The sequence below is a fragment of the Symphalangus syndactylus genome, chromosome 15, assembly GCF_028878055.3.
Source record: "Symphalangus syndactylus isolate Jambi chromosome 15, NHGRI_mSymSyn1-v2.1_pri, whole genome shotgun sequence".
Taxonomy (NCBI): Eukaryota; Metazoa; Chordata; class Mammalia; order Primates; family Hylobatidae; genus Symphalangus; species Symphalangus syndactylus.
In genome coordinates this window covers 73,893,258-73,905,743 of record NC_072437.2, presented here as the reverse complement: position 1 = coordinate 73,905,743, position 12,486 = coordinate 73,893,258, and the positions used below count along the sequence as shown (strand labels likewise).

General features: G+C 49.4%; 1 protein-coding gene across 1 annotated transcript; it reads right to left on the bottom strand.

The window, feature by feature from the left end:
• Positions 1–3,997: 3,997 nt before the first annotated feature.
• Positions 3,998–9,192, bottom strand: GJB2 (gap junction protein beta 2). The gene is made up of 2 exons (XM_055244070.2): positions 8,996–9,192; positions 3,998–5,776 (listed from the first exon to the last, which is right to left on the bottom strand). Exon 2 carries the CDS (start codon positions 5,752–5,754, stop codon positions 5,074–5,076), a length of 681 nt encoding a protein of 226 aa, XP_055100045.1. The 5' UTR covers positions 5,755–5,776; positions 8,996–9,192; the 3' UTR covers positions 3,998–5,073.
• Between the last annotated feature and the right edge of the window lie 3,294 nt (positions 9,193–12,486).

Sequence of the window (12,486 nt, the reverse complement as noted above, 5' to 3'; positions counted from 1 at the left end):
CTGGGATTACAGGCATGAGCCACCACACCCGGCCAGACCTAGAAGGATTTCTAAGACATATTACTAAATGGGAAACAATCATAGAAAAAATGATGTAAGAAATGCAAACCAACATGGTCATGTATGTGTTGTGTGTCTATAAGTATTAGTATATTCAATTGCACAGGGGAAGACTGGAAGGATGTAATCCAGATGTTAATACTGAAACTTCCAAGCAGGGGAGTGAAATAGACTTTCACTTTTGACTCCGTATACTCCTGTATTATTTAAGTGAAAATGTATTTATATATTCTATAATTACAAAAATCACATTGGTTGCCTTTTCATTTTGAAATGAGCAAAAGTGATAGGGCTGTTAAAAAGCTAAGTCACTTGAGCAATAACGTGGTGTCCAGAACAGTGGTTCCATGGCTCAGCCATGTCGGGGGCTGCACTGAGGACAGGGGGCCATCTGACATCTAGGAGGACACTGTGGACTGGAATATTGTTCCTGCCTTGAGGAGGAGTCTCCCAGCACAGTTACTGCTGCTTGACTGTTAGAGCGTGCGTTTTCTTAGGGAAGTTGAAGGCAGTCTATATCTAGTAGGGCGGTATGCAGTAGTTGCTTAATGCTGAATGTGTGAAGGAATGTGGGGCTGTGGAGCAGGAGGATAAAGTCTGAACCTGGACCTGTTGTTCTCAGCTATTCGAAGCTTTCTCAAGTGGAAAATAGACTGACTTTGAGTCCACCAGAGGGCAGAACAAATGCTGGAGAGCAGATGCTAGAATTCCATCTTAAAACCATGACTCCTCAGAGCGGCCCGCGTGGCCTGTGCCATCTGTTCCAGCCACGCCCTCCTTGGCCCCCTCTCCCCCTTTCTCGCCCTGACTCTTTGGCATCCTGGCCTTTCCCTCTCACTGGGATGCTTCCCATAGAGACTTGTGTGGTTTGCTGCCCTGTATCCTCCGGATCTCTTAGCAGAGGCCCTCCCTGACCACCCTACGTTAGTTACATTGCAATTTCCCGTTTCCCTCATGACGTCTTATTTTCCTCCATTTAAATTACCTGCAGCAGGTACCACCTACAGGGATCTGTTAAGAGTAGGCCTCCTTCAATGTGAAGCCTGATGTTTTGTTTTGTTCACAGCTACGGCCCCAGCCCCTAACAGTTGGTAGCAGTCAGTAAATATTGCCTGGGAAAATGAATCATTAGCCATGTGCAGAAATGGAACAGCGTCTCACCAAGTTGGGGTTGCCCCGGACCCTGTGAACACTGGGGCAGTTGGGGTGTTCCTACTGTGCTTGTTATTGGCTTCAGGAATCAAATGCACTAGGGAATTGTAGAAGTGCAGTCCACATCCTCCGTGTGGTAGGACCAGCTGCTGTTGGCCTCTGAGCAGGATCTGTTACCCTTCTGAGCAGCGCCTTCCTGTTGCCCTCAGCAGGAATAACACTCTCTGACAGCTTAGGACTTCAGAGCACTGCTGTGAGGTGCAAATGAGGTAATATGGGAAAAGCATTTGGTGAGATGTATGGGAAGTGTAGAGACCCTGACCAGATGAGTCGATGGCCTTCTTTGTTACTCTGTTGACCTTTAATTGCAAAGTCGCATAGCTGTCACCACCTTTTCCTTTTGTGCTGCTATATTTGCCCCCAGCCATTCCTCTCCCGGCGTATGTGGCTAGACTCACCTGCCTGTGCTGCAGTTACTCCAGGCTTTGTGTAAATGTGCATTTTTTTCCAACCCCTAGTTTATCAAGTTTTGCTTGAGTCACTTGTATCTGAAATACCATCCGTCACTCTTCCAGGTTGGGATCTGTCTAGTGGAAAACAGATGACAGTCATATGTTACTTAGTGCTTTACTATGTGGAGAATGTTTACATAAATTATCTTATTTCGTTGCCACTAAGCTTGGGAAAGATTCAGGAAACCCATTTTAAGATGAGGACACTGAGGTCAGGGTAAGTGAGTGAGCTTTTACCCACCTCTCAGCTGCTCTCTAGTTGTCAGAGACCAACCCGAGGGGATGGCTCAGGCCTGACCCCTGCAGCATATTCCTTGGGGCCTCCCAAGTGGGCCCGACCTGCTCACCCCAGCTGTGACTGTCTTTTGACAGGAGGAGGGAGCAGGGAGGCTGCACCCACTGCTCATAAAAAGCAGAGCTTGTCCACGCCGAGGGCTCGGCTGGGTGGGAGGCCGCTTCCACAAGGCTTTTTCTTGCTCCATACAAAGTGCAGACTGATGCTTTGAGATACAGCCCGGATTATCATCTTCAGAGCTCAAGCTCTAATATCCAGGCACGTGACCAGACCTCTCTATCCATTCCTACAAGTGGTCGAGAGTAGCCCATAATTATTTTGGCTCAGTTTTTTAATAGCTTGAGAGTAATAATCTACATAGCTTGTAGAAGTGAATGTACTTGTTTTAAAAGTTCTGTGTTTTTTGATGCTGTTGTTGGAGACAGGATCTTGTTGTCACCTAGGCTGGAGTGCAGTGGCACAATCATAGCTCACTGCAGCATGGACCTCCCAGGTTCAATCTTCCCACCTCAGCCTCCTGAGTAGCTGAGACTACAGGCGCATGTCACCACGCCTGCCTGGCTAACATTTTTATTTTTTGTAGAAACAATGTCTCCCTACATTGCCCAGGCTGGTTTTGAACTCCTGGGCTCAAGTGATCCTCTTGTCTCAGCCTCCCGAAGTGTTGGGATTATAGGTGTAAGCCTCTGCACCCAGCTTAAAAAGTCCTATTTTCACAGTCTATGTGCAGAGCATTTTGGAAGTCAGGTAGAAACCATTTCCCATTTTCTATTACCTGGGTGATAGTTGATTGGTTTTTGTTCTTTGAAATCCATTTTAAAAGTGTATGGTCCTCTATGAAAATACTTCTAATTATTGATGTGTGAAATGCTCTGAAATCCTTGGATGGAAATCTTGTATCATTTAAGAACAGAACTGTTGGTGGTGTCTCTGGGAGAGGTTCGTGAGGGCCGGGCAAGCCTGTGGGGTAGCAGGCAGTCACTCCCATGCGGACAGGCTGACCTGGCGGGCTTATTTCCCATGAAAGTGGGCACTGAGGAATAAAAAGCAGTTTCAGGCCAGGTGCGGTGGCCCATGCCTGTAATCCTTGCACTTTAGGAGGCTGAGGCAGGGGGATCCCTTGAGCCCAGGAGTTCGAGACCAGACTGGGCAATATAGTGGGACCTCGTTTCTACAAAAAATGAAAAAATTAGTGGAGCGTGGTGGCACACTCCAGTGGTCCCAGCTACTTGGGACGCTGAGGTGGGAGGATCGCTTGAGCCTGGGAGGCAGAGGTTGCAGTGAGCCAAGGTCATGCTATGAGTGACATTTTGAAGGTCCACTTCTGAGATTCATCCAGGAACTAAATGGGTCATGTCCAGCCAACTCAGCATTCCCCAAGGTACGTTTCCAGTCCGCACACCACATTGTAGACTGATATGCCTCAAAAACCTGGTAGAGGTGGGCACGGGGTTAGGTAGAAATCATCTTCCTCCCTTCCTTCCCCACCAATCTTTCTGGTGACAGAAGCTTTTCTGTAACTGGGGCAGAATGGGGTCAGACACCCTGGCAATTTACCCATTGGTGTTATGAACTATAAAACATTAATATATTTATATAAAAAGTGATAGATGAAATTAAAATTTGCTGTTCTATTAAAACTATATTAGATTTTAAATTATTATAGAGATTATAATGTTTTAAATGTATTTGATACATTACAAAATTATTTTAGTTATAAGTATATTGTTAAAGCTATTCTTTATTATTACAAAATGCTTTTACAATGCTATTCTTGACAACAGGAAAATACGTACCATCACTGAAGTATGTGGAGTACCATTTTTTGGAAACCATGTCAAGCATAATGGCAATATTCAGGTTCGATCTTCCTACAAATCTGCTCAATATTTATCTAAACCTTAGCTTCTATTCTTTTCACGTTATTAGTTATATTTTCACTTAAACAATTGGAGGCTGAAGGGGTAAGCAAACAAACTTTTGAAGTAGACAAAGCTCATCTTTAATCAACAGAATTTAGAGTCCAGTCTTTCCAAATCTGTTCTTAACAACAGAAACTTCTCCCTCCCCTGCCCCATTTTGTCCTCCCCATTAAATAGTACTGTGTCAATAAAATTCCCAAGTGACCTCTTTAAATCAGCGTTCATGGAAAAGGGAGATGTGTTGGACAGGCCTGTCATTACAGGTAGTAGTTGGTGGTACATCCAGTCTGTATTTCTTACACAAAATTACATCTAAATATTTGACATGAGGCCATTTGCTATCATAAACCATCATTAGGAACTTCTAGTCTGTCTCACTCGATTGACGCTACAATGTTAGGTGCTACGACCACAGTGAATACAACAGACAGCCTCTCAGCTGCGCTGCAAAGTATTCATAACCAAAAGACCATAGTTCAAATTAAATCATAGTAGCAAATGACATACCATTTACATATCACAATCTGAGCCTCTGAAACAGGGGGGACATATAATGGTATCCAGAACATCTTTACATTGAAATAATCTATCATACTATAAAGTTTTCACTTACAAAAAGTGTAATAGAGTTTAAGGCACTGGTAACTTTGTCCACTGTTAGAGATTAAAACTTCCAAAGCAAATAAAAGAACCAATGTTCACCTTTAATGTGGTGAAAGTTGGCAAAAAGAACCCCAGGAGGACACCCAAACCTTCTCTGTGTCCTCTGTGGAACCTGGCCTTTTTCTCTTGCCCTCAGAGAAAGAAACAAATGCCGATATCCTCTGTTTAAAATATGAAAGTACCTTACACCAATAACCCCTAACAGCCCGGGGTCTCAGTGGAACTAACTTAAGTGAAAGAAAATTAAGACAGGCATAGAATTAGGCCTTTGTTTTGAGGCTTTAGGGGAGCAGAGCTCCATTGTGGCATCTGGAGTTTCACGTGAGACCTACAGGGGTTTCAAATGGTTGCGTTTAAGATCAGAATCTTTGTGTTGGGAAATGCTGACGACTGAGCCTTGACAGCTGAGCACAGGTTGCCTCAACCCTCTCATGCTGTCTATTTCTTAATCTAACAACTGGGCAATGCGTTAAACTGGCTTTTTTGACTTCCCAGAACAATATCTAATTAGCAAGTAACACAATTCAGTGACATTCAGCAGGATGCAAATTCCAGACACTGCAATCATGAACACTGTGAAGACAGTCTTCTCCGTGGGCCGGGACACAAAGCAGTCCACAGTGTTGGGACAAGGCCAGGCGTTGCACTTCACCAGCCGCTGCATGGAGAAGCCGTCGTACATGACATAGAAGACGTACATGAAGGCGGCTTCGAAGATGACCCGGAAGAAGATGCTGCTTGTGTAGGTCCACCACAGGGAGCCTTCGATGCGGACCTTCTGGGTTTTGATCTCCTCGATGTCCTTAAATTCACTCTTTATCTCCCCCTTGATGAACTTCCTCTTCTTCTCATGTCTCCGGTAGGCCACGTGCATGGCCACTAGGAGCGCTGGCGTGGACACGAAGATCAGCTGCAGGGCCCACAGCCGGATGTGGGAGATGGGGAAGTAGTGATCGTAGCACACATTCTTGCAGCCTGGCTGCAGGGTGTTGCAGACAAAGTCGGCCTGCTCATCTCCCCACACCTCCTTTGCAGCCACAACGAGGATCATAATGCGAAAAATGAAGAGGACGGTGAGCCAGATCTTTCCAATGCTGGTGGAGTGTTTGTTCACACCCCCCAGGATGGTCTGCAGCGTGCCCCAATCCATCTTCTACTCTGGGCGGTTTGCTCTGGAAAAGACGAATGCACACAACACAGGAATCACTAGTTAGGACAGAACAGGGAGACTTCTCTGAGTCTGGGTAAGCAAGCATGCTTAAATCTCTTCCTGAGCAAACACCAACTCTTACACAACCGCACCAAAACAGGTGAAGACAGAACCAACTTAGTTTGTCGTAGGACTAAATGTATAGTTCCCAAACCCTCTTGAACATGTTTTTAGGTGTTCTCTGATAAAGAGTAGCTTGTTCACCTGAGTAATTCACCCAATCTTTAAACACATCATAAAAATTTGCTGTGTTGGGGAGTGTCATAAAGTACTCATTAGCTGAAAGGCACTCATGGGTTCTGACCGTACCCCTGCATCCTCTGCAGAGCTTCCTTGGGTCTTCCTGACTCTGCAGAAGTTACTCGGCGTTCAACAGCTGCATCCATTTGCAGTCTCAAGTTTTGGCTGTAACACTGGGGCCGATACTAGCTTGGGCCAACCTTGCTCAAAGGCTGACAGGCCAAGTACAGGAGAACCGTGAGGATAAGATGTAACTTATAGCTCCCCTATCTAGTCTCTCTGCTGAGCCACTTTCCTTAACGTCTTGAATGAATTTTCACAGATGTGGCATGTCGCAGTGAAACTGTTGTTACCAGTGGTGAAGTTTACACTTGAGGCACCCCGAGTTAAAATTTTACAAAGGACTTTGCTTCCTTCTACATGAAAGGAAGAGGTTAGGAATGCCCTCTTCATGGAGAAAAGCCACTGTGAGCACAGAATTTCGTGTAGGCTTTGTGGATGGCTTGGTGGCCTCACTGTCAGGCTAGCATTGACAGCTCAGTTAGCATATCTGTTTTGGTAAGTGCTGCAACAGTGCATTATAATTGTGGGCTGTGGTTTTAATTTCAAAGTGTTTCTTAAAAGACACAGTATTTTAAAATAACAGAAAATTCAACTCCCTCGGTTACTGGCCCAACTAAGCGACATCACTGCATTGCAGTTCAGCGCTGAAGCTTGGGGGGAGTCCCACACTCCTTACTGCAAGTGGATGTGGAGAGGCCAGTGGATAATCTCCTGTGAGCCCGTGGCCTTCTTTTCATCCCAGGATGTGAACTGTCTTCACTGATTCATAGTTACACCCTGCCTGCCACAACCAACGCTCTCCTAAACAAGATTCCACCCTCTCCACAATCCGGATGAATCATCTCTTTTGCACCCTTCAGAGCTGGTAGTGAATCCTCCTCCTTCTTTTACTTAAAAGCATCCTCCTCTCCTGATTTTAGGCAAGTTGTATCCTGTTTTCTGATGGACTCTGGAAGCAGGCTCGTAGTGAATGTCTTTCATGACCCACAGTCGCTGCCATGGGGCAACAAGGTCAGGCAGAAACCATCCTGTGCCACCTTGGTCAGAGGCTAACAGGAGAGAGGTGGCCACGAAAGTTACATCAGATTGACATAGGCCCGTGAAACATTTAGCCGCACTGAGCTTGGGAAAGACAAACATCATTGGAAAAAACAATATTTTAGCCCAGGTTCAGCACTGACCCATAATCCAGACTGGGAGGCCCTTAGGTGAGCTGGTTGTCCTGCTAAAGCACCCACAGCTCGGGCCAGTCCCGTCCCAACAGCAGAACCACCGAGGGCAGCAACATTCCGATTTTAACAAAAGCATCTTATGGAATTAGACATTCTTCACTGGCCCTCACTGAGTGGAAAACAGGATACTCCCCGAAGTAAACTCTCTCCTGGTTTACAATAATACACCTGGCCAAGAATATGGGGCTGCGGGAGGAGGGGTTTATCCTTTGCCCTCTTCCACCTGCCCAACCCAGGTCATACACCCGTCTACAGACCCGTCCAGTTACCATCAGCTGAGAAAAATACAGTTCCAAGAAACCCCATATTGTTATTTTATAAAGTTTGAGCTGAAGCTAGCTGTTTTAAAGATCCTTTTTCAGGAAGAGGAGTAAATTAAGATTTACTCCCCAGTGGGCTAGGGGGTCATGGGTTAAGAGGGGCTCACAAGCAGGATGAAGTTGTTTTCAATATTCAAGCCAGAGGAGGAGCTGCCCTCCTGGCCTCCTGACCCTGGGCGGTTACATGCAGCTTCCTACCGGGCCCACGCCACCCTGCACCGCCTGGAGAGCTGCCAGAGGCCAGCGGAGGAGTTGGTTCAGTTCCTTAGGGAAGACACTAGGTGGATCACCAGGTTCCAGAAAAGGCAAAAGGGACTCTTCACCCCTTAATTTCTCCACCCTTAGGTGATGGGTGGTCGACCTTGCCTGGCTGCCCCCAGAGGGTTCCTCCACCCTTCTCACCAGTGTCTGAAATTGTGACCGACTGTGCACAGCAGTTTGGAAAGGGACTCTAAGGTCACATGGGGACACGGCCGTACCACGCTTCTCAAGGCAGTCCCAGCTGCATGGCCACGGAACCCAGCTCTCAGCAGCTGTTAGTTAGGTGAGCGCTGTTCCGGCCGCCTTCCTCCTCCAGTGGGGCAGGATGGAGGCACTGATGCAACCGTCCTGAGGACGCGGGTCTCAGCCGCACACCACCTCTTCGCGAACAAGGGTCCTAAAAATTTTCCTTCTAGCCGGGGAGCACAGCCCGGAAACAAACCCTCGTGAAGTGTTTAGGAAAAAGGGAAGCCACTGAAATCTTGGCCCCGGGGTAGGCCGGGGTCGGCTGGCTCCGCGTTAGTTCTAGGCAAACTCCGCCCAAACCTCTGCCCGGGCGCTTTTTCTGCAGAAGCCGCTCCAGGAGGTAAAGGTCAGTTCCTGCAGCGGAGGCTTCCTGCTTCACCGGCGAAACGGAGCTTTGCTTCGAAGCTAAGCTTTCGGTCAATTTAAAACGTTTGGTGGCAGCGGGTCAAGTAGCCAGGCGGCTGCGCTAGAGTACCCCGAAGGGACATCGGCGACACCACAAACCTCGCGCTGGCGGCTCGCCCCGGCTTTCTTCCCCTCCCGCGCGCGCCCGGCCCCACTCGCACCCCGGGCGGTGCCATCGCGTCCACTTCCCCGGCGCGCCGCGGCCAGTCCGGCCCGGCTGCCCCATTCCAGCTCCGGAGCTCGGCCGCAGAAACGCCCGCTCCAGAGGGCGGCCCCCGCCCCCCGGCCCGAGGGCGTGTGTTGGTCCAGCCCCCCGGTTCCCCGAGACCCACGCGGCCGGGCAACCCCTCTGGGTCTCGCGGTCCCTCCCCGCGCCAGGTTCCTGGCCGGGCAGTCCGGGGCCGGCCGGCTCACCTGCGTCCGGAGGCAGCGCGCGGCGGGGCCGAGGCGGGGGTCTCGGCGTTGGGGTCTCTGCGCTGGGGCTCCTGCGCTCCTAGGCGGGTCCTGGGCCGGGCGCCGCCGAGGGGCTCCGAGTAGGGGAAAGGAGCGCGCGGGCGCTGCGGGTCCGCAACACCTGTCTCCCGCCGCGGCGCCTTTTAACCGCACCCCACACCCCGCCTCTTCCCCCGGAGACTGGGAAAGTTACGGAGGGGGCGGCGCCGCGGGCGGAGCGCGCCCGGCCTCCGGGCCCTCAGAGCTTCCCGGGTCCGCGAACCCCCGACCGCCCCCCGAGAGCCCCGAACCCCCCGAGTCTCCTTCGAGGCCCCGAGTCTCCGAGTTCCTTTGAGCCCCCATGAGTTCCCCAAGTGCCCCGAGCGCCCTGAGTCTCCCCCCGGTTACCCCGAGCGCCGCCTCCCCCAGCCCCTTGGCGGCCCGGGTGGAGCGGGGGCGGCTGAGCGTCGGGACCCCCCAAGAAGCGGCGCCCCAGGCCCCGGCTCCGGCGCTGTGCGGTGGGCGGGGTTCAAGGATACCTGTGGTCGTTGTCCTCTCTACTCCGCCTAGTGCGAGAGGACTTGGCATTTATGAGCGCTTCTTTAATTTTTTATTGTTAGAGAAACAGGCATTCCTCCAAGGACCGAAGATCTGTTCGAGTCGCGGAGGCTGCGCGGGCCCGCGAGGCTCCCGCAGGGGGACCTAGGTTGGGCCGCAGGGCGGTGCCCTCTGGAATGGGGGTTAACGGTGGCCGCGGAGGGGGCGCCGCCGCTGTTGGCGAAGTCCCCGCTTCTTTCTCCCCTCAAAATCTCACCAAGGCGAACTAACACCTTCTCGAATTTCCGATTTTATTCAGTTACTTTCAACGATGTGCCAAGGACTAAGGTTGGGGGCGGTGGGGAAGACAAGCCTCGCTTTTGCCATGGCCGGCAGGAGAGGTCCCGCCATCTGCGGAGGGTGCCCCCCGCGGCCCCCGGCCCAGCCAGCTTCCTCCTCTTTTCGCAACTGGGGAACTACAAGGAGGTGACTCGTTTTGGGGTGAGGAGGCCCAGATTTTTCAGAAAGGAAAGAGGGCAGGTAAAATCTGCCAAGCCCCTTCCCGCTCGATGCACACAGCACGAAAGGGGGAAACTGGTAGGATTCTGCGGAAGACAGCTGGGCGGCTGGCTCTGCACTGCACACCCGCTGGGGGCTTTCTGGATACCGCGAAGCTTTATTTCAGATGATGAGGTCTCAGTATTTGCATTTGGTTGGGGATTTTGATGTCTTGAGGTACAAATGACAGAAGACAGATCTGCACAGCGCAAGCCAAGCGAATGAGGGACTAAGATGTGCAGAGCAGGCCGGGTGGGGACCCCTGGGAGGTCTCCCCCAACCCCCGCCCCACCTCGGGCACCCACTTCGCGATTTTTGCAGAGGGGAGCCAGGTCAGAGGTGCAGCCTGGTCCCCTCGCGCTCAAGTTTTTACCCAGGTCAGTTCGAAGTTCAGTGGAAATGGTGATTAATCCTGACAAGTCAGATCTGGCCTCAGAATGGATTTCCCGTGATTGCCACCATTATTAGCATTGACTTTTCCTTGAAAAACTGGCGCCCCGTGGCCATGGGCCGACCTAGGCAGTTTCTGCAGGGGCGAACGTGAGTTTTGTACCGCGGTTACCACCCACTTTCCAGCTCCAGGTCTTAGTCTAAGAGGGAGTGTCTGCTCATGAAGAGGCAAAGCCCCAAGAGCCGCAAAAAGCCTTGCATGGCCCATCTGAGAGATGTGCTGAGTCGGCTTGTTAAAAATGACAGGCAAAGCCTGCGGGGTGGGGCAGCTTTCTTGGCCTGAGCACATCTTGGTTGAGCCAGAGGTGACTTGGGGTGGGGAGTGGGGCGCCGGTTAGTGGGTTCTCCCTTTAATTCCTCAAGGGCTGTGCTGTTAATGAGTCTGTTGGAGTCCTGGTTGGGTTGGAATGAAGGAAGGTTCTAGAACCATTGTGGGACGATCTTCTGGTTTGGAGATCGGAAGTTGACTGACTTTCCCCCATTGGAAAATGTCACCTGAGATTTTAGCGCCTGTATCACGATTATAGGCTCAACTTTCTTTTCCTTGTTTTCTTAGATTTAGTTCTCCTTATGTGCAAAATTACTGTGTGATGTTGGCTAGTCGTATTATCACAGCCACTCCGTGTTTTCAGGATTTGTAGCTGGAAGCCCTATAGCACTTAAGTCTTCACTTACAGATCAGCGCTTGCTTTTATTCCGTTTTGTGTGATTTCTGCTGTTTTCTTGTGAGTTGGTGTTTCCTTCCCAAGTAGGCTCAGGACTCCGCTAGGGCAGGACATTATATGCATGTACATAGTGTCTTCCAGTGTAGGGGAGGAGAAGGAGGAGAGGTGAGGTGGGAAGAGGGTGAGGGAAGGCTTGGATATTTGAAGTTATTTACAAATGAGCTTAGACATAAATCCAATTAACAGATCACACCACAAATTAATGATTAAAGAAATCCTGAAATTATTTTGTAAATTACACACTTACATTGCTGCATTTTTTTCTGTTGAAAGCATTACTTTTAACAGAAATGGAAACATTGGAAATAAACCATGATTTTCTCACCTTTTGTGTCTTCATCTCTTAATGTACCAGTCCCTAGAGAAGCTGAAGCCCAATGCTGTGTTCCTCCACCCCAGCCACCCAGCCCCATGGTGAGAACACAGGGAGCTTAGGATAGTCCTGCTGCGTGCAGCACACACCTTTGTCTCCTTGACCTGCAGAGACTGACCAGATAGAGAAGGTTTTTTGATGGAAAACTCACTGTGGTGTCTGCCTGGTTGATCTTGAATGATGGCAAGCGGGCACTTTCCAGGTAATTATTGGTGATTAACTGACAAGGATCTGTGAAGGCTACACTTTGTCACTTCAGAGTGCCAGAGATACCTATCAGTAATATTTTTACATATATGCTTAGTACCATGCAGGTAAATCTCAGGTGATTGTCGTGGAGCTGAACTTTTATGCAGATGTTTAAAGTGATGCACTTGTAAGGTTATAAGGTGAAAATGCTAATGTTTAAAGCTATTTGGCATTTTAATTTGACAGTTGTTTTATAAATGAACCAAAAAGAAAGAAGTTGCGATTGTGCAATAAATCAGTGTGAGACAAATCATATTTCTTAATATTTCAAGTGACTGCTTGCCAACTGCCTGATGGAACGGCACCGTGAATTCCCGCTGGGAAAGATGCTCTAAATATACATTAAACATGTCTTGGTTGAATTTCCGACTCACGAATCACACGTAGGTGATGGCAGAAAATGATGCAAGACGTGAAGAGACTGCCCTACCACTTGGCAGTTTTAGGGCAAGTTGGATTCATTGAGTGTCTCTTCAAGAGCCATTAGTTAATGGACCACATTCCCTTTTCTTGCCTTGCTGTTGAAATATTAATGATAATAGTAACTGACAAAAAAAAGAGAAACTTTAGCTCTCCTCAAA